The sequence below is a fragment of the Lampris incognitus genome, chromosome 3, assembly GCF_029633865.1.
Source record: "Lampris incognitus isolate fLamInc1 chromosome 3, fLamInc1.hap2, whole genome shotgun sequence".
Lineage (NCBI taxonomy): Eukaryota > Metazoa > Chordata > Actinopteri > Lampriformes > Lampridae > Lampris > Lampris incognitus.
In genome coordinates, this window is record NC_079213.1 from 75,969,417 (window position 1) to 75,991,482 (window position 22,066).

At 40.8% G+C, this 22,066-nt stretch overlaps 1 protein-coding gene across 2 annotated transcripts in view; it reads left to right on the forward strand.

The window, feature by feature from the left end:
- The window catches only part of ryk (receptor like tyrosine kinase), a 67,057-nt gene that overhangs the window by 40,466 nt on the left and 4,525 nt on the right, over positions 1–22,066 (forward strand). For both annotated transcript variants that reach the window (XM_056277315.1, XM_056277316.1), the window contains exons 9-15: positions 10,408–10,533; positions 15,068–15,154; positions 16,173–16,242; positions 17,076–17,208; positions 18,977–19,086; positions 19,295–19,454; positions 21,842–21,978. In XM_056277315.1, coding sequence (XP_056133290.1) covers positions 10,408–10,533; positions 15,068–15,154; positions 16,173–16,242; positions 17,076–17,208; positions 18,977–19,086; positions 19,295–19,454; positions 21,842–21,978 — 823 coding nt within the window. The remainder of the gene's footprint in view (positions 1–10,407; positions 10,534–15,067; positions 15,155–16,172; positions 16,243–17,075; positions 17,209–18,976; positions 19,087–19,294; positions 19,455–21,841; positions 21,979–22,066) is intronic.

A 22,066-nucleotide genomic window follows, 5' to 3' on the forward strand; every position in this document is an offset into this window, starting at 1 on the left:
GTAAAGCAGTAAGTCTCCCACAGAGCTATTGTTCACAGCATGGATCCTCTCAGTGTGGCTCAGTAATTCTCTTGCCCTATAAGTGTCCTAACCATTTCTGTTACACTTGTAGTGACATGTGTGTTGTCCATTAAAAATGTATTTGTAGCTCACAGCCATACACTTTTCCCTGGGGAATAATCCTCATCATTGGCAAAGATGACGGAAAAGACAGGAGGTGGAGCTGGAGGTGGCAGAGTTGAAGATGATAAGCTTTTCATTGGGAGTGACAAAGAAGGACAGGATTAGGAACGAGTATATTAAAGGGACAGCTCAGGTTGGACGGTTTGGAGACAAAGCAGGAGAGGCGAGATTGAGATGGTTTGGACATGTGTGGAGAGATGCTGGGTATATTGAGTGAAGGATGCTCAAGATGGTGCTGCCAGACAAGAGGAAAAGGAAGGCCAAAGAGGAGGTTTATGGATGTGGTGAGGGAGGAAATGCAGGTGGCTGGTGTGACAGAGGAAGATGCAGAGGACAGGAAGAGATGGAAATTGATGATCCGCTGTGCCCATCCCTAACGGGAGCAGCCAAAAGAAGAAGAAGATTGGCAAAGATGAAATGGAGAATTTAGAAGAAAATACCCAAAGTATTGAGCTGTGGTTTGTTCTCAGTCTTAAAGAAACACAATTTATTGTAGGGGCAAATATTCCTGGACACGCTTATGTATGTAGTTGGATAATATTGATTCTTAAATGGGTGGTGAATGTTTTGCTTTTCGTCGTGTGTGTGTGTGTGTGTGTGTGTGTGTGTGTGTGTGTGTGTGTGTGTGTGTGTGTGTGTGTGTGTGTGTGTGTGTGTGTGTGTCTGTCCGTGGCTAATCTCGCATACTACTGGGCCTATCAGCCTAAAATTTTTTTGCACAGTTATGACTGTATGATCGGGGTATTGCGTTTGGTTGTGTGTCTGTCTGCGGCCAATATCACATACTATTGGGCCTATCAGCCTAATTTTTTTTTTTTTTGCACAGTTATGACTAAAATCAAGAATCTCTCATGGTTCAGAATCAGAATACTTTATTGTATTCTGATTCTGAACCACGAGAGGGTTATATAATACTAGTGGTTATATAACCACTAATATTGTATATTAGTGGTTATATATTATTGGTTGTGGTGATTCAAAACCTTTGAAAAACGTTTGTTCTCGCTACCGCTGCTCCCTCTTCATTCACTCTCTTGTTCGCTCGACCTGTCCCTGCCCAATCTAAGTCAACCATGCGCATCTGCGACTGACATCTACGGTGTACGGTTGACTTTCATCCGGCAGTGACTGTGTCAAGACTCATACCCAAATACTATGTCAAAACATTGTGTTTTGACATAGTATTTGGGTATGAGTCTTGAAAGTAAACGAGAAGTCGATCATATTTTGCGAGTCAACGAATCATTCACTGCTGATCTCAGCACAGGAGAACTGGAGGAATGCTGGATGAACCAAAAATAATAACCTCTGTCTTGATTTTCATAAAATAGTGAAGCTTGGTAAACTGTTTACGCTCACGCATGCACGACTCACATCGATGGTTGACTCAGATTGGGCAGTGACATGATCAGAAGTTGTTAAAAGAAATTTGATAATCCAAAAAATGCATACATTGTAAAGGAACAATGTCTTCCAGGTTGCAGTCAAAACAGGAAATGTTGCATATTCTTGTCACTGTCCAGTCTGAGTCAACCGTAGATGTGAGTCACATATGTGTGAGTGTAAACGGTTTACTCAGCTTTTTCATATTGTAAAAATAGAGACGGGGTTAGGGTCAGACCAAAATGTTCACAGCAAACCTTTTCTTTTTGGAAAGTGCAAGTTCATATTAGAATTGGCTGCATTCATGTGAGGGTCCGTCTAGGAGGCTGCGCATCAACAGACTGACAGGCAAAACGTTTTTATTGGGTAGACTTTTTAACTTGAGTACTGCATATTAAAAACCCTTTCCCCCCATATTTCCCATTCAATTCACCTGGTCAAAAGTCTTATAATGGTGGGAAAAACACTTGTTTTTTTGTCTGTGTGTGCATGTATCTCTGCTGCTAATCTCCCATACTACTGGGCCTGTTAGCCTAATGATTTTTGTGCACAGTTATGACCTCTCATGGTTGCAGTGATTCAAAACCTTTGAAAACCTGTTTTATACTGCAATTGACTGCTAGCTCCTCAGCTGGTTATTCGCCTGAGTCCGAGCACTGGAGAAGGGGAGCTACGCAGGCAGTGTCTCTGTATTTTCCCTTTTCACAGTAAGCTGGAAAAAAGGGTGGTTTGTCACCAAGTCTGAGAACTGGAAAAGGTGAGATATGGCTGGTGGGGATCTGCACTCTACTGAGTTCCCGCTACTTTTTTATTTTATTTTTTTACATTTTTTTTTTTTAAAATGAACGTGTTGGTATGGGCCAAGGATGGCAGATCTGATTGCCCTCATGATATTTCAACAAAAAATGAGATGCAGCTGCTTTGGAGGCAGAAAATATTTCCATTTTCTTAAGAATTTGTCCAAATTGCCCACCTTAATATGGGATCATCAAGGATGCTGAGGCCCAGTGATGGACTGGCCTTCTGGAATTTGGGCAAATGCCAGAAGGGCCACGGCTGACCATTGGCCATTTGGGCCACTCAGAATGAATTTTTATAGTGGGGGTAAAGAAAAAAATTGTCTTTGATTGATTGATTTGTTTTCATTATTTTCAAAATAATGAATAAATACGTTTCCCATGAATCTCCTTGTTGCACTGCAGTGTAGCGCAAACATTGGTTGTAGGCTTTGCCTGTGCAACAGAACATGTAACAGTAGTTCGACTAGCTCTTGCTAAGGTGGAAATGTTTTAAGAAAATGAATAAGCGGGGCGTCCGGGTGGTGTGGTGGTCTATTCCGTTGCCTACCAACACAGGGATTGCCAGTTTGAATCCCCGTGTTACCTCTGGCTTGGTCGGGTGTGCCTACAGACACAATTGGCCGTGTCTGCGTGTGGGAAGCCGGATGTGGATATGTGTACTGGTCGCTGCACTAGCACCTCCTCTGGTCGGTGGGGGCACCTGTTCCGGGGGGGGGGACTGGGGGGAACAGCGTGATCCTCCCATACGCTACGTCTCCCTTGCAAAGCCCCTCACTGTCAGGTGAAAAGAAGTGTTTGTGCAGCGATCAGGATACATACGGCTTCCCACCCACAGATTGTGTCTGTAGGGACACCTGACCAAGCCGGAGGTAACACTGGGATTCGAACTGGCAATCCCCTGTGTTGGTAGGCAATGAAATAGACTGCCATATATATATATATGTGTATGTGTATATATATATATATATATGTGTGTGTGTGTGTGTGTGTGTGTGTGTGTGTGTGTGTGTATATATATATATATATATATATATATATAACGTCAATACTTTGGTAGTTCAGTGGTTATAAATGTAGTCCACACAGTTGCGATAGGCGGAACTATATGAAAAATAATTAAATGAAATGCAAGACACTGTTTTCAGGGATTTAGAGTTTCTCAAGAATATAAACCATTTGTTTCATATTCAAGGTGTTTTTATGTAAAGCAGTTATAATAAATAAAAATGGAAGTTTAACTAACAAAAGACCAAGGAATCCTTGAGAAGGTGCCAGCAATTTTATAAGCCAATTTTTTTTCAATCAATAGTAATATCATTTAAAGCTATTTACTCGCACCTTTGGTGATACTAAATTTGTGTTTAACCAGTAAGTCCCAGAGATTAATAAGATGTGAAAATGCCATTGCTGTTGTATCAGCACTACATACCCCATTTTGTAAGAAACACATGGTTGAACACATGGTTTCAGCTATTGACATTGTGTCTATTTTTAAAGGTCTTCTAAGAGGTTAGTCTTTTTATTTATATATATATATATATATATATATATATATATATATATATATATATATATATATATATGACTGTAAACTACAGTAACATTGTCTTCAAACTCGTCATTACCTGTTTTTTTTTTCCTCTACATTCGGTATTTGCTTTAGTGGAGATACACAATGCTATGTGCTGTATAATTTTTCCCGTGGAAGTCCTACTCAACTGCAAATATTGAGCAACTACAAAACCAGTCATAAATTCAATATTCATAGCTTAGCTATTCTCATAAATATGCCATTGATAGAAAGTATTAAAAAGGACATCTGTTGGCAAGTAAATCTACAGGATTGTAGATTCAAGAAAAAATCAAATCCATACGTGTTGGAAGGGTGGTTCAGTCACTAGGGGGACCATCTTTCAACTTGAGATTCTGAGTTCAAGACCCTAGACCACTAGCATCCATAGGCTGGAGTTTCCAAAGGGTAAGGGCATTAGTCCCTTCCAGCTCCAGGGGCACTGTAAGTAGATCAGTGGTTTTCAGTTTGGTTGGCAAATAATATAAATATATATATATGTATATATATATTTATATATGCAGTGCATCCAGAAAGTATTGACACCCCTTCACTTTCCCCACGTTTTATGTTACAGCCTTATTCCAAAATGGATTAAATTCCTGTTTTTTCTCATCAATCTACATACAATACCCCCATAATGACAAAGCGAAAAAGGTTTTGTAGAAATTTTTGCAAATTTATTAAAAATAAACTGAAATATTGCATGTACATAAGTATTCACACCCTTTACTCAGTACTTGGTTGAGGCACCCTTGGCAGCGATTACAGCCTCAAGTCTTCTTGGGTATGAGGCTACAAGCTTGGCACACCTACTATATTTGGGGTATTTCTCCCATTCTTCTCTGCAGATCCCCTGGAGCTCTGTAAGGTTAGATGGGGAGCGTCGCTGCACAGCTATTTTCAGGTCTTTCCAGAGATGTTCAATGGGGTTCAAGTCTGGGCTCTGGCTGGGCCACTCAAGGACATTCACGGACTTGTCCCGAAGCCACTCCTTCATTGTCTTGGCTGTGTGCTTAGGGTCGTTGTCGTGTTGAAAGGTAAACTTTCGCCCCAGTCTGAGTTCCTGAGCGCTCTGGAGCAGGTTTTCATCAAGGATCTCTCTGTACTTTGCTCCATTCATCTTTCCCTTGATCCTGACTAGTCTCCCGGTTCCTGCCGCTGAAAAACATCCCCACAGCATGATGCTGCCACCACCATGCTTTACTGTAGGGATGGTATTAGCAAGGTGATGAGAGGTGCCTGGTTTCCTCCAGACGTGACGTTTGGCATTCAGGCCAAAGAGTTCAATCTTGGTTTCATCAGACCAGAGAATCTTGTTTCTCATGGTTATAGAGTCCTTTAGGTGCTTTCTGGCAAACTCCAAGCGGGCTGTCTTGTGCCTTTTACTGAGCAGAGGATTCCGTCTGGCCACTCCACCATAAAGGCCCGATTGGTGGAGTGCTGCAGAGATGGTTGTCCTTCTGGAAGGTTCGCCCATCTCCACAGAGGAATGCTGGAGCTCTGCCAGAGTGACCATCGGGTTCTTGGTCACCTCCCTGACCAAGGCCCTTCTCCCCCGATTGCTCAGTTTGGCTGGGTGGCCAGCTCTAGGAAGAGTCCTGGTGGATCCAAACTTCTTCCATTTACGAATGATGGAGACCACTGTGCTCTTCGGGACCTTCAACGCTGTAGAAATTTTTTTTGTACCCTTCCCCAGATCTGTGCCTCAATACAATTCTGTCTCAGAGGTCCACAGACAATTCCTTTGACTTCGTGGCTTGGTTTCTGCTCTGACATGCACTGTCAACAGTGGGACCTTATATAGACAGGTGTGTGCCTTTCCAAATCATGTCTGCTCAGTTGAATTTACTACAGGTGGACTTCAACCAGATGTAGAAGCATCTCAAGGATGATCAGTGGAAACAGGATGAACCTGAGCTCAATTTTGAGTGTCATAGCAAAGGGTGTGAATACTTATGTACATGCAATATTTCAGTTTTTTATTTTTGATAAATTTGAAAAAAATTCTACAAAACCTTTTTCACTTTGTCATTATGGGGTATTGTGTGTAGATTGATGAGAAAAAAAAAAGGAATTTAATCCATTTTGGAATAAGGCTGTGACATAACAAAATGTGAGGAAAGTGAAGGGGTGTGAATACTTTCCGGATGCACTGTATATAATCACACCAGGCCTGTGCTTCTGCAGTGCTTTGTTGTTCCTTTTTCAGATTTTATTAAAAGTTAAGTCACGTTTATAAGGCTTGAAGTTAAATCAATCAGTCGATAGTCTACTATGATTGAAGGTTTTTCTTTTTACAATTAAATAGTTAAATGAAGATCTGAGATGGGCTGGAGGCCTGTCCATGGTGTCTCCCCACCTGCTGGGATAGGCTCCAGCATCCCCGTGACCCTGAGAGCAGGATAAGTGGTTTGGATAATGGATATATATAAAACTTTGTTAAAAGAAACACTCAACGGTAGGGAAAGTTCTCAACAAATAAGGAGCAAAATAATCCAGTTGGTCAAGTAAATTCTCCATGAGACAGAATGAAACAGAAAGAATTTACTTGACTAACTGAATTATATATACACTCACTGGCCACTTTATTAGGTACACCTTGCTAGTACCGGGTTGGACCCCCTTTTGCCTTCAGAACTGCCTTAATCCTTCGTGGCATAGATTCAACAAGGTACTGGAAACATTCCTCAGAGAGTTTGGTCCATATTGACATGATAGCATCACGCAGTTGCTGCAGATTTGTCGGCTGCACATCCCTGATGCGAATCTCCCGGTCCACCACATCCCAAAGGTGCTCTATTGGATTGAGATCTGGTGACTGTGGAGGCCATTTGAGTACAGTGAACTCATTGTCATGTTCAAGAAACCAGTCTGAGATGATACGAGCTTTATGACATGGCGCGTTATCCTGCTGGAAGTAGCCATCAGAAGATGGGAACACTGTGGTCATAAAGGATGGACGTGGTCAGCGACAATACTCAGGTAGGCTGTGGCGTTGACACGATGCTCAATTGGTACTAAGGGGCCCAAAGTGTGCCAAGAAAATATCCCCCACACCATTACGCCACCACCACCAGCCTGAACCGTTGATACAAGGCAGGATGGATCCATGCTTTCATGTTGTTGACGCCAAATTCTGACCCTACCATCCGAATGTCACAGCAGAAATCGAGACTCATCAGACCAGGCAACGTTTTTCCAATCTTCTATTGTCCAATTTTGGTGAGCCTGTGCGAATTGTATTCTCAGTTTCCTGTTCTTAGCTGACATGAGTGGCACCCGGTGTGGTCTTCTGCTGCTGTAGCCCATCTGCCTCAAGGTTCGACGTGTTGTGCGTTCAGAGATGCTCTTCTGCATACCTCGGTTGTAATGAGTGGTTATTTGAGTTACTGTTGCCTTTCTGTCAGCTCGAACCAGTCTGGCCATTCTCCTCTGACCTCTGGCATCAACAAGGCATTTTCGCCCACAGAACTGCCGCTCACTGGATATTTTCTCTTTTTCGGACCATTCTCTGTAAACCCTAGAGATGGTTGTGCGTGAAAATCCCAGTAGATCAGCAGTTTCTGAAATACTCAGACCAGCCCGTCTGGCACCAACAACCATGCCACGTTCAAAGTCACTTAAATCACCTTTCTTCCCCATTCTGATGCTCGGTTTGAACTGCAGCAGATCGTCTTGACCATGTCTACATGCCTAAATGCATTGAGTTGCTGCCATGTGATTGGCTGATTAGAAATTTGCGTTAACGAGCAGTTGGACAGGTGTGCCTAATAAAGTGGCCGTTGAGTGTGTATATATATATATATGTATATATATATATATACACACACACACACACACACACACACACACACACACACACACATATATATATATATAAAACACTGCTGGTTTTCTATTCTTACAGGTGGCAGGTAGTCGATTGAGTTTGCCTGTTGTGTCAGGTATTCTACCCATCTAATCATGGGGTTTTAGAACCAGCACAACAGGTCGACATAACTGACTACCAGGCAGAATAGAAAACAGTCAGCACTGTGGGCGCCGAAGACTGGATTGAAAACCACTGATGTAGACGACCATTTAATTTGAGGCACGTACGCATAAAGATGAATGAAGATGAAGAAATTCTCTCATGACGATTAAAAAAGTATTGCATTGTTAGATCTAAAAGAAAAACAAAACCTCTCTGATAATAGCTTAATAATTGCCTATGTGTAAGTGTAGAAGTAGATTTTTATATGGAGTGTTTTGTCAACATTTTCAAGCTCTTTGTGACTTTGTTTTAACTAAGAGTGCCTCTAATTCTGGATGATGTTTTACTGCCATCATGTGTTCATTTCTGAAGCCTCAAGTCTGCAAAAATACTACAGAAGAAAGGATCATTATTATGTCCATCCATCCATTATCTAAACCACTTATCCTGCTGTCAGTGTTGTGGGGATGCTGGAGTCTATCCCAGCTCTCATTGGGTGGCAGGCAGGGAGGGAGACACCCTGGACAGGCCGCCAGGGAATCACAGGGTAATAATATTACAATGGTATAATATAATGTCATCAAAAAAGACATACATGTTTGCACAGAAATTTGCTTAGCATCTTATGCCCCAGCAAATATCCACATAAGTCAAAGAACCATGCATACTATTGTCAGAAAGAAAATAGATATAAAAAAGTATAGAATAAAAACTAAAGATTCACCATTGGGCAGTTACACAGAATTATGTTCTGCCATAATTTTGTAGAATATTGTTAAAAATATAGTTATATTTACATAAAAGGTATCAGCTGTCATTGTTCTACAATTTAAGAATCTTTAATTTTGGACTGTTCCAGCAAATGTTGGGCCATTAACAGTAAATGTTATTTGACCTCTAGGTGGCAACAGTAACCTGTAACCCAGTATTGTCCAAAACAAGTCACCATGCTCCATTTAAAATGTCTCACGCTATAATCATAATTTACTCCAAATGCTTCAACATTTGATAAGGGACAATGTCTCTGAAGACAGATTGGGATTCCTCCCTGGCTTGTCCTTCATCTGTCTGCACAACATTGGAGTCAGTGCCTCAGTTTAACCCCTTCCTTAGTTTTACCCTTGCTTCTCGAAACTCATAATATTTCTATATCTTTGATTTTATTGAAATACTTTTAATTCATTCCACAGTCCATTATGAAGACAGACCGAGAACGACCGGTATTTCACTCCTACCTAAACGATCATGGGCAGTCAAAATAACGGCCAGTTTTTAAACTCTATATTCTGTCAAGATAAATACCCAATTGAGATATTAATGCATTGCATATGTTAGTATGTCTGTTAGGAAACGACTGACACCAAAATGATCATTTTAACATCTATAATACTATTTTTTAAACAAATTAAACTTCAGAGAGACATGGTCGAACTTGAGTAGCGAAATTGAAAAAGTGAAAATATTACCTGAAAAACAAAATGGAAAACACGTATTGCTAATCTAACAAACACAGCAAGGACTATAAAACTGTGAAAGTAAAAAAAAAAAAAAAAGAATTGAAAGTAACCATTGAAACAGTTCCAAACAACGACCAGAACTTAAAAATGTAAAAAACGTAAACTTAAAAAACAAACAAACAAAAAAAAAACCAAAAAACAAACAACCATGGGCGGTCAAAATGATGGCCAGTTTTTAAACTCTGTCTTGTGTCAAGATAAATATCCAATTGAGATATTAATGCATTGCATATTTTAGTATGATGTTAAATTCACAAGTATTTTTATTTTAAAAACAAAATTTCAAAGTTGCATTGCACATCTAAAACAGACAGGCACACATTTCCTTCTGCCGAAAGAGCACGTAGACATTCTCGGCCTCAAACCCAAATAGGTGGCTGATGTATTTTCCAGTGTGGTTGCCCAACCTTCGTTGTCTTTTAGCCTTGGTCGAGTTTGCTCTTTTTTTCTCTTTTTTTTTTTTCCTTCCAGCAGTCAACCACACTTACCTGACCATGGATCCACATACAATTCACCCTTGCGCAAAGAAATCCATATTAGCAGCAAGCCAATTGTGAGAACAAAAATTTGAATGTGTTGTCTCTAATCCCCTGACATGTTCTGTATACAATAAGTGTGTAAAAATAAAGAGGATCCTATTTACACTGTATGCTTATCTGTTTGAAGTCGGTGTGGGGAGCTTGTATTTTCCATGATGTACTGGCTTGCGTACTATGGAAACCTGACAGCAAACGATTATCGTGGAGATGTTACGAAATAAAGTACTGTAATATTCAGCTTCAGTGAACGCTTTGATGCAACTCCTTTTGTGGTCGGCATGGATGACTACATTTCTTGTAAATATTAAGATGCTCAGAATTCACATGGGGGCCACCCTCTATGTTTTGAAAAAGCCTTTGTGACGTGAAGAAAATGCAGCTCGGTTGTAACAAATGTTTTGAAACATGGTGTGAGTCTGTTTTTGTTCCCTTCTGCCAGGTTACCCATCCCTGCGCATTGAGAAGAATGACCTAAGGAGTGTGACCCTCATGGAAGCCAAAGCCAAGGTAAAAGACATTGCCATCTCCAGGGAGAGAGTCACACTACGGGATGTTTTGCACGAAGGTGAGTTATAAACATGCACTATAACACCCCCCCAGGTATCCCAGAGTGTCAGTTAACGGGCAAATTCAGCCCAGAATCCTTGGTGGCATGTCTTCCCCTTTCTCTCTCTCTCTACCTTAGCCTTCCTGTCTCATCACCATATCTAATAAAGACAAAATAAATAACCAATTAAAGAACCTTTAAAACAGCCAGTAAGATTTTCATGGAAAAAGCAACGGGTGAATATTTTAACAAATGTAAATGAAATACTTGTATGCCTAAATCGATCACCAGTTGGCTGCCCCTTAAGTGTGCAAATAGGGAAGAGAAATTAGGCATAGAGACAAGGAAGGCAGACTTTAATTGGAGGGATTATGCCAAAATCATCTTATAGAATGTACAATATTATCTCTGTACAGACCTAGCTTTAAAAATGGTTCACATAGTGTACTAAGATTTTTTCTGCTGTTATTTACCAGCAGGTGCCAAAAAAACAGTAACTGTTCATGAGCTTATGGATTTTGATATAAAAAGTCTACAGATGAAAATCAAATTGAAGAAGTTGCCATCACTTAATAGTCTTGTGTGAATGAGACATAACTAAACAAGATTCATTTTCCACCAAATGCCCTAACTAACGTGGGGGGGGCAGCATGGTCTAGTTGTTAGAGATATGGAAAGTATTTGCCCTCAAGTGTCCTTGAGCAAGAGACTGAATCCCTAACCAGCTCTAGGGCTCTGCTCTACAGTGGACCCCATGCTTTCATCTTCCAGAGGAGGGAGCCAAGTAAAAACAGGGATTCCCCGTTTGAGTGAAGTCTGCTGTTATTATTCATTATTATTAAGGTACAATATTTTTTGGCTGTTTTTGGCCGACTGTATGTGACCATTATTGAGGGGATGTGTGAGACTCAAAGTATATTGTAATGAGATATTAAAAAAAAATTGATGGTGCGCTTATCCATGCCATGCTTGTCTCATTACATTAATGCTAATAAAAAAAATGCTATCTATTTAAAGCTGTGATGTCAAATATTAAGTGGTTTCATAAGAAAGTCAGTGACACGACTTTCAATATCTGGGGCTCATGTGCATGGGTATTTGCCACTGGTAGATTAATCTGACAAAAATACCTATAGATATCTCTAACTCCAGTCTGATCCCTGTTTTTCTGTCTGCCTCTCCCGCACCTCTCTGTTCTTACATCATTATGAACATCGTACCTTGACTCTTATTTATAATGCATCAGACTCTTTGGAAATTTTTTTTTAGCTTTTTTTTTTTTTTTGAAGTGGCTTGGATAATGGATGGATGGACTCTTTTGAGACTTGCTGTCCCAGGCATGCTTTCTGATTATCTACCTGTTGAGAGACTACCTAAGCCCTGATGATAAAAAAGGTTCACCATGCAACATCTCCCCATCCCTCCCCAGTACATTAAAAGAAAAACAAAACCTGTTTCCTCCCATTACCCTTAAGCCTGCACCTTTCTCACAATGAGCAAGCAGAGAATATAATTTTGAGAAACCTTACACAACCACAGTTGTGCCAAGGGTGAAAGTACTGCCAGTGACAGTTTTCATATCTAAACTTTTATGGAGTGAGGTAGAGCAATTTGTGGCTCTTCAGTTACAGCGATCAAAAGAATCTTGCTCCAGGAACATAGTGAGGTGACAGCACATGTCCATACAGGTCACTTGTTAAGCTTTGGGCCTAATGGACAGTAGTGCGCATCATACAAGTACACACACTGTTTCAAATAAGCTTCACTTTTATTTTAAGACCTTGACCTTACTAAAATGTTGTTGGACATCATTTGGAATTTTACATATGGAAACTTCACCCATTGTTTCAATTTTGAGAAACTCGTCACTTTCCTTAGTCTTCTCAATGGGCTTCAACACGGTCCATTGGGACACTCATTTAAGCCTTTAAAAACCATTGTATATCTTCAGCAGAAGAAATAGACAATGTATAACTGACGTTTTTGAATCATAGCTATATATTACATGGCTCAGAATGCCTTTAAACACAGTAAGAAGGAACAAATTTAATGTGCATTGATGTTTCTACACAAAATAGATCAAAATACAGCACACACACGCACACACACACACACACACACACACACACACACACACACACACACACACACACACACACACACACACACACACACACAAAGGAAGTACATGAAAGAAATGAGATATTAAAGTTGTACAGATGTTGAAAAGCTGGTGAATGATATCTAAAACTACTTCCAAACAAGTCTAACGTCACACACATGGTTGTGAAACCCAGTAAAGGAAGGACATTTCTGTTGACTGAGGGAGCGACCCAGGATTGAGGACCACTAAGAGTTGATTACATTAACCAGTTTCAGTGCAGCCCCCTTTGGCCCTGCTCCAACTCACCTCTATTATACTTGTTAGGGCATGTTTACGCAACTACCAACATCATCATTCGCTTGTAGTCTTAATCAAGCACAACAACCCCTTTTCAGACACTGCACTTGGCTTCCCACAGGCTAGCCAACAAAGCCTCACAGCTTCTACTGTGATGAATGTCCCTTAACCTGGCAATCTGACTACTTTAAAGCTATCTAGCAATCTAGCCAACTATTTAACAAGCTACATGGCTGATTGTCACATTTTTTATGTGTCTATCTAGCTAATCTGGCTGGTAATCTGGCAAGCTAATTAGTGTAAATGTACTCAGTTGTTTCTTTACTTTGCATGTTTCAGTTCCTACTCAATAGAAAAAATCTGATTTTCCTTTATTGTAAATCAGGCAATATACTCTATGTATAAAATACTCATGAACCTTCCAGTTGACTTCAGTTTTTTGCCCCTACTTTGCAGAGTGTACTTTGTGCAGGTGTGTAAATCGATTTTGATTTGAATGTTGTTATACAATCATTTGGCAGTTATAATGTAGTTCCACCACACTGGAGATATCACCTTGTAAGCTTGGCTTGTGCATGTACAGTTGTTTTTGCCAAAGCTGCTGGAATATAGCCATGGAGTTTTGCTCCTCAATTACCTTAGTCATCTCCTGTGAATTGGGGTGGTTGTTGGTTTTTGGTCAGTCTGTCAACAACTGAGTCTAATTTTCATCACATTCATTAAAATCATAGTGCTGTCCTTTTTCACTGTTGCCTTAACGTCTGTAATGACGTGCACAATGCAGTGAAATCATACGGGTCAAAGGCACTTGAAACAAGGAATCTTCCACAGCCTTCCACTTAAGTAAAACTGCTTTGGAAATATATTGAGTTGTTTATTTAAAAGGATTCCTGTAAGGAGATGTACGTGCTTTCACCTAATCTTCTTGGGCTCGACGTATCAACAACTTGTTATAATAAATGACAGCGTTCTACATTTAAATGGAGAAAATAAAAAAAATGCAAGGATGGTAAAAGAACATATTACACAACAATTAGGAAAACTTAACAAGACCAAATTATTTGTGGCTGGCACCATGTTTCCTGTCAGTGTCAGTGTCATACACTAAGGACAGCTTATTAGTAACAGCATATCAACATGCTCAGAAGATTTGATAATGTTTATTAACCTGGGTCCAGCAAGTGCAGTCAAAGTTGGAGCAAAAAACTGGACAGTACAATCTCACTTTTTTTCAACTGAAGGATTTAGGATTGCTAAGTATGGTGGACAGGAGTAGGATGGTGGATATGCTGTGCTTGTGCATCTGGTTTTAGGTTTAAACCCAACCAAATCAAATTTAATGTAATGCAACAGGTCTAAAAAATTGTGTATTCATCACGTTATTCTTTAGCTCTCTTCACATTTCTGTTAAGTCAACAAACATAACTATTCATTGTAACTGAGTTATGGCAGATTGAAACTCACAGTGAGTAGTTGGATGGCAAATAAAAGGGCCGCTGAGGAATACTGATGTAATAATTTTCGGGGAGGAAACTAACCACTGTTTATGATACGGTTGTAAAGGATGAGTGTTGGAAGAAGGATGTATTCAGTATGGGCTTCTGCTCCTGAGATCTCTCAGGTCTGCACAGGTCTAAGAGAGAAGGTATGGGGGGGGGGGGGCAGTTAAACACTAACCCCGTTGTTATTGCTCGTCACCACTCATGTTCAAACATAGGGCTTTGTTTGCCGTGGGGCTCAGATTTTTCTCAGTTTACGTTGATGGTTTATGCTTTTGAAAAGGTATTTTACCTCAGTGAATGCTAGCTTCATCCCTGCTTGGCACTGAGGCAACAGATAAGATAAAGGAGAATGCTCAATATACTGACACTTGTAACAGCAGTAACTGTGTGTGTTTCGAAGCTCTAAGCCCTACCCTACCTTGATAGCCCTACGTCATGAATAGCTCCCTTAGGCCAGGTTAATTGCTCTTGTGTTGGCTGTTGTCAATGAGAGTTCCTCCTGTTTACAATGAGCCTGTCCATGTCTGTCCTCAGATCACCCAGACATAGCAACCAGTGGGCAAGCTGACATTTCTGTCATGAGTGAGATAAGTCTGGCTCCCTGTCTAACCCTTTTCTGCAAGTAAAATCTATGTTTTGTCTTTCACAGGCACGTTTGGCCGCATCTTTCATGGTGTGCTTTTGGATGAGAAGGATCCCAGCAAGGAGAAGCAGGTCTTTGTAAAAACGGTAAAAGGTATGCATTCCTTGCTCTATGGCTACATTACATAGTCGCACAAGCTTCATGTTTTTAAGGATGTCAAAACCGTGTACATAGACATTTTGGATAATATTTCCCATCTCTTCTTTTAATTTGAAACTTGCCATGTAGTTGGGAAATGAATTGCAGGGAAATTGGATACAGGCATTGGCTTGGGGTTTAGTGCTGAAACTGAGCAGTACACCAGGGCTTGTCACAGGCTTTTCTTTTACTCTCCCTAGTAGATCACTAAACCAAAAGCTGTTTGACAGAAATAGTAGGTATTTTACAAATGGCTCCAAGAGGCAGTCACAACACAACTCTGGGTTTAACCCAATGGAGAAGCAGTGCATTTTAAAAATCCACAGATAGCCTCCCTCTTGTGAGTGTCAACTGTAAGGTCAAAATGCAGGTGAAAGGACTCCCTTAGGTGGCTCTGTCAGACTCTTCGTCTGCAGCCTGAAACCTGGCAGCTTTCTTTGCCAGCTGCCCTCTGCCCTCCCTATTCTCTCATGTTTACTCAGGGAGGGGTGGATACCAATCAGCGAACAATATGCTCATGCCAGTTTTGGATTTTGTTAAACACTTCACTTCCTTCTTGTATGCCCCTGGGGCAGGAAACAATACTGGTTCCCATAAGTACCGAACGGCGGCTAAAGCTGCATGCAGAGATTAAGAATTAGGCCTCAATGAGTTTGGCAAAAGTCAAGTTTTCGTCCCTAGTTTCCCACTACAAATGACATAACTTTCAGCAGAGGACATATGGCATCTCCCATCAACAGAGAAAAAAAAAAACATTAACTGTAAGCGGTCATGGAGTTGGTCAAAGTGCATTCCAACTTTTTTGAAACCTGATCTGTCATTCCATTTTTTGGTAAAGATTTTTATAAACCAGCGAACAAATGAGTTACCAATTCTTTCTTTGTTTGAATAAAATGTAGATTTTCTCTCACCATTAGTTTGCATTTCAGCACTGGGTGCACTCACTGACCTCATTGTCTCTCTTATGCTTCAGATCATGCATCAGAGGTGCAAGTAACCATGATGTTGACTGAAAGCTGCAAGCTTCGCGGCCTTCATCACAGGTTAGTGGAGACAATGAAATATTAACTCAGAAACCAGAAAATACCTTTATATCAACTGCTTTCCCCCCTATTTTGTTAGTTTCTCTGAAAGCAAGGCTGTGGGCTTGTGCAATAGCAACTCAGTTCCAGCTCTTACCATAGCAATGATAAGACAGGCTCGTTCTCACCCCCAGCACTGTCCTTACGTCAGCAATTTCTGTGGTCTCCAAATGATTACATTTAAAAACTGACGAAAGAGCAACTCCTCCATAGACTTTCGCATACCATACATACTGTAATAGGTACTTTTGAGAAGGGAGAAAAAGAAACCAAGTGTTGGAGATGGACTGTTTGTGGCTCATTTTCATATGGCCTTCTAGGTAATAAATGCCTATCACTCCGGTTAAATGACGAAAGTGTTTCTATTGTCTGTTGGGATGACAGTATCCTTCTATTTGTTTGCTGCTTTTTCGTGTTTTTTTTTGTTGTTTTTTTTTATATTCATTATTAGATTTGAATATGGCTACAGTCCTATTGGTGTAAATACTGGTCCAATATTTCTGAGAATGAGACATTCACAATACCACTGGTTCTGTGACAGTCTGTGAAAGACACAGTCGTCATGATATCTGCCCACACCTTCCTCTTTCCATTACTGAGGACAGAGTGTCAATGAGGGCCGTGTCTCACACGCTTCCTCTTAAACAGCTATTTGGCAATGGGTATGATGCCTTCGGCCATCTCTCACATTAGAATCTTCCTCGGATCACTGTGTCACTTCTTGTCTCGCAATAAGATTGCTTATGCTTATGTATACTGTAAATTCAGAGCTGTCTCTCTCTCCTTGCTCCCAGAAATTTGTTGCCTATTAGCAATGTGTGCACGGAAGAGGGGGAGAAACCCATGGTGCTGCTGCCTTTCATGGCCTGGGGAAACCTCAAGCTGTTCCTGCGGCAATGCAAGCTAGCTGAAGCCAACAATCCACAGGTGACGTCCTGGCTCAATGTACCTCTGGTTTAGCTGACAATCTCAAGAGCACAACTCTGAATGCACCTAAACTATCTTACTGTAAACTGTTAAGTTTATACCCCAGAGATAATGAGGAAAAATCTGTTTCTCCCTTTTGTAGTTCAAGAATATTAAAAGATTTGTCATGTTTGCAACAATTGCCATCAGTTGACACTAACTGTTACTACCATTTACAGTGTTATTAGAAGGACTTTTAATGTAGTTTAAAGCTCAGGGCAGAGCATTTTATTTGCTATGAAGAGACACAGCCCTCACGTCATGAGGAAATTTTCCAGTAGTTGTAGCAAACACTTTCCCATCACAAGATGAAGCTTGTCACCCCTTTGCATTGATTAAAACCCTTTTGCAACATTTCAGGTAACACATCACCACTGTCCCTCAGCAATCTCATTATGTACTTTTCGCAGTTGAAAGGGCTGTCAAAGACATAGTCATTAACTTCTTTCTATGTGCTTTTGGAATAAACATCAAGCTATAAATCAGCAATAAGAGCAGAGCGAGAGAAAAAACTGGAAGGCACTGAAGGGGAGTAATGTTACAGTTTGGCACACATACTAAAAGTGAACATCTGGTTTTAAAGTTACCGCTGTGAGGTGGAAAAGTGTTCTGTAAATAACTACCATAGTTTGTAACAGTTGTGATTTTTTTACATACTGTTTAACTGTTACTTTCTTGCCTGACTGATGGACAGAGACAGCCTCTGGCTTAACACAGGTTTCTTCCATAAGTTTCAAATTGATACCTGGTTGTTGACTTAAGAGGATTCTCAGTGCCACAGGTTGCCAGTATCTTGTTTTTCTTTGTGTAGTAGGGTTTAATTGGTGAATTGAGTCACACTGTCAGATAAGAGGGGAACATACTAAACAGCCATAAATCTTTGTAGAGTGTGTCAGCCAGGGCTCATTTTGCATCCGAGTGTGTCTTACTCAAGATTACGTAAAGAAAAGATGACGTACATAAGCAAGGTGCTGCTCCTTTGGGGTCTGTCCCAGAGGGCATTAACCGCATCATTGTCTGTCTGTTTTCTTGGTACATGTGCAAGATGTTTATGTACATAAAGCCAAGCTTTAGTAATTATTCTTAAAATTGAAGCTTGGAATGTCAAGACAAGGCAAATAATGAGACAGAGCCACCCCAGGGCTTGCCTGGCTTCACTGATTGTTTTCCCCGAACCAGTGAGGGGTCTTTCTTTTTGTATTGAGCAGAATTTTCTCAGACTGACTGTCTGGCCTTTGCCTAGAGGATAGTGTTCTGAAGTTACAGCAACAAAACAAACCATTTTCTTTCATGTCATCCTAGCTCAAAGGTTTTGTGATGGATTTTCTCTGAATCATTTCTGTTAAGCTATGCACACACGGAAGTATTAAAAATGTCAGCTTAATAATGTTATGCGAGCCTTCCATTCTGATTATGGGATTGTGTGTGTGTTCTCGGAATCTTTTTTCACTGATGTCATTATTGTTGTCATTTCTATTTATTTCTCCCTGCTGTCTTTTTCTGTAATATATGTAACTGTCAAGGGTAAAAGAAAGTATGCTACCCACTCCTTGTATGACTTACATGTATTTTGTTACACCTATAGGAAAAAAATCACAAAATATACATACTCATTATATATTATTGCTACATTTAAAAAAAATGAGGGCACCTGATCCCTAATCTTATCTTTTGATTTTTAAATAACTCTTCTTTAACTGTATTTTCTCATTCCTTAATCTCCTTTCAGGCTGTCTCACAGCAAGACTTGGTTTACATGGCTATCCAAATTGCTTGTGGGATGAGCTACCTGGCTCGCAGGGAGGTCATCCATAAAGACCTAGCTGCCAGGAACTGTGTGTAAGTGTTCATGACCCAGCTAACATTCACTATTGTTCATTGTTTCCATGATTTCCGTTTGTATTAGTGACGATTTGACAGCATTATCAAGGTCAAGTTTGTAGTTAGCTATGGCTAGTAACTAGTAGCTACAAGGACCTTTTCCTGTATTTGTGCATGGAACTCAGGGACATATGATAGACTCCCCCTTACCTATTCCCCCCAACAGCATTGACGACAATATGCAGGTGAAGATCACAGACAATGCCCTGGCACGGGACCTTTTCCCTATGGACTACCACTGTCTTGGGGACAATGAGAACCGGCCTGTCCGCTGGATGGCCCTGGAGAGCCTTCTCAATAACGACTTCTCCAGCGCCAGTGATGTGGTGAGAACAGCAACCATTCACAGCCAACCTCTTCATACCTCCAGTTGTATATATTTACCTCTTCACCACACACTGGTCATCAAAATAATCCTCAACTTCACGGATAAGTTTTGGCTCACTTTTGCAAAAGTGTTCTTAATACTTGATGGGAGTGCACTGGATGTGTGCCATGGAAAAGAGAGGGTTACACGGGAAATAGCACTGATCATATCTAAGCCATCTGGAGGAGCCTTGTCTTATTGTGAGAGGGAGGGGAGGTATGGTGTTGAGCACAGTGTGCCTCTGGCTGTGATACACCATGTTTCCTCTGTTCTGTGTCAGAATAACGAAGGGAGGAAGTCCGGAAGCTTCTCAGGTCCTCTGAGACACCCATCAGACATACAGCATGCCTCAGCCAGACATGCCCCCACCCCTCAGCATTCCTGCCATGGTCAGGATGCTTTGTATTCACCCACTTTGCGCTGACATTAAAGTGAAGTCTGGCATAAACATTCAACTTCCGCATTAGCGAGAAACCAGAGTTGTAGCTCCACCTATGGAACATCATCTGTGCTTTACGAGAATCAGTGTCATGCACACAGACAAATTACACACGCTTACTTTATCTCAGTAGTTACAAACACCAGATCGCCAGTGAACAGTTAGTGCTAGTATGGCGAGGCTTACCCGGTAATGTTGACAAGAATCTGGGTACCTAGTAGTGAGAAACCAGAGTTGTAGCTCCACCTATGGAACATCATCTGTGCTTTACGAGAATCAGTGTCATGCACATAGACAAATTACACACGCTTACTTTAGCTCAGTAGTTACAAACACCAGATCGCCAGTGAACAGTGAGTGCTAGCATGGCGAGGTTTACCTGACTGTTAGTGTTACTGTGACTGTTGTTGGCAACAGTCTTGGTACTGATAAAGATGCGAGGGATTACTGTACTGTACATTTTTGTCCTTTGGAGCGGGCCCTCCTTATTCATCACTACACCCTGCTAACACTCCCTGCACTTGCTTTAGAAACCTTGTGTCACCCCAGCAAAGGTCACTTAAGTTAAAGAACTGTTTTACCATTCTCAGAGAGCCTAAAATTAATGGTGTTTCATCTAAAAGTCGTTGCTGGGTCAGTAAACACTGGACAGCTTTAACTTTGGGATAGTTACTGGGGGACCCTTTAAAAATATCTCATTCCTAAAAGTAGAAATCGGTGGAAAGAGCGGATTTGACATGCAGAGGGCAACAACTGCTTTAACAACCCTAGTTCTCAAGCATGGCCTTATCCCATTAGATTAATTTGGGTATATTAATAATAATCAATGATACTTAATTGATTATTGGGTAAAAAAAATTTCTGCTTGGCTCTTCCAAGAAGTTCAGAAAACAGGGTCATTAATACAAAGGCTCCCCTGGAACTGATAGGGATTCAGTGTCTTGCTCAAGGAGATGTCTACAATTTGGACGCTCACCATCAGACGGGTTTTATTCCAAGCCCTTATGTCATAATTTGAAATGATGGTTTATATCCAATTTAATTCTTTGGCAAAATGTCCTTGTATTGTTTTTGTAGAACACTTTGCTCTCAGTATGTAGATTGGCACCATTCACTCTTTGCACCAGAAGCACATATTAATTACAGAACTCTTTAAATCAGTGCAATTATTTAGGAAATAATATCCTTAAAGAGATGCCTTCATGCTGTTTCTGAGCACATTTTTAACATGGGTGGTTTGAATTACAACTGAAAGGTAGGTGTGGTTTTATGATTTCAGAGCTATTGGCTACTGAAATTCAGGGCGGTCGTGTGGGTGTGGCTGGGTCGGCTAAACATTGGGGCTAAACCGCTTGCTGTAGAAAAATGAGAAATGGTGACAGCCCCCTTCCTGCTCTGTTGTCACTTTACAAAAAAAAAAAAGGCGAGCGATGAGACCACCGACAGTAGCTTTGAGGTTGAGGATGTGGAAGTGGAAGACGATTCCTCTTTCTCAGTGGAAGTTGAATACTCGCCTCACGAATATGTTGTTCAGCCAGTACAGCTGTATTCCTTCGAGCCAAAAGGGTGCATCTCTGCTTTTATAGCGTCCCGCTATGGACACGCCCTCTATGCTAATGGTAATTCGCGGAAAGTTACCATATTTTCGCCAACCGGAAATATGATTTCAACCGCCGATATATCTCGTCTGGCCATAAATGAGATTTTAGGGCTACCATTTGTCTCATCGATCACATCCACACTCCTTACATCGATTAACAACAGGAAAAGTCGGATTTTGATGCAAGTATCTCTTTAATAACAGTGTAGCTTGTGTTATTCATCTCTCGGACTTGCTGCAAATAGGAAGTATTGTGATGTACTGTTTACCATGGCGTTTATCAAGCTTGTGTGTTCTGTTTCCACAGTGGGCCTTTGGAGTGACCTTGTGGGAGCTGATGACTCTGGGTCAGACCCCCTATGTTGACATTGATCCTTTTGAGATGTCAGCCTACCTGAAGGATGGGTACAGAATAGCACAACCAATCAACTGTCCGGATGAACTGTACGTGACTTTAGCTCTTCAGTCTTTTATCCAACTGTGCTGTCTCATGATGTTATAAATGATGAAATCAAGAGTGTATGCACATATA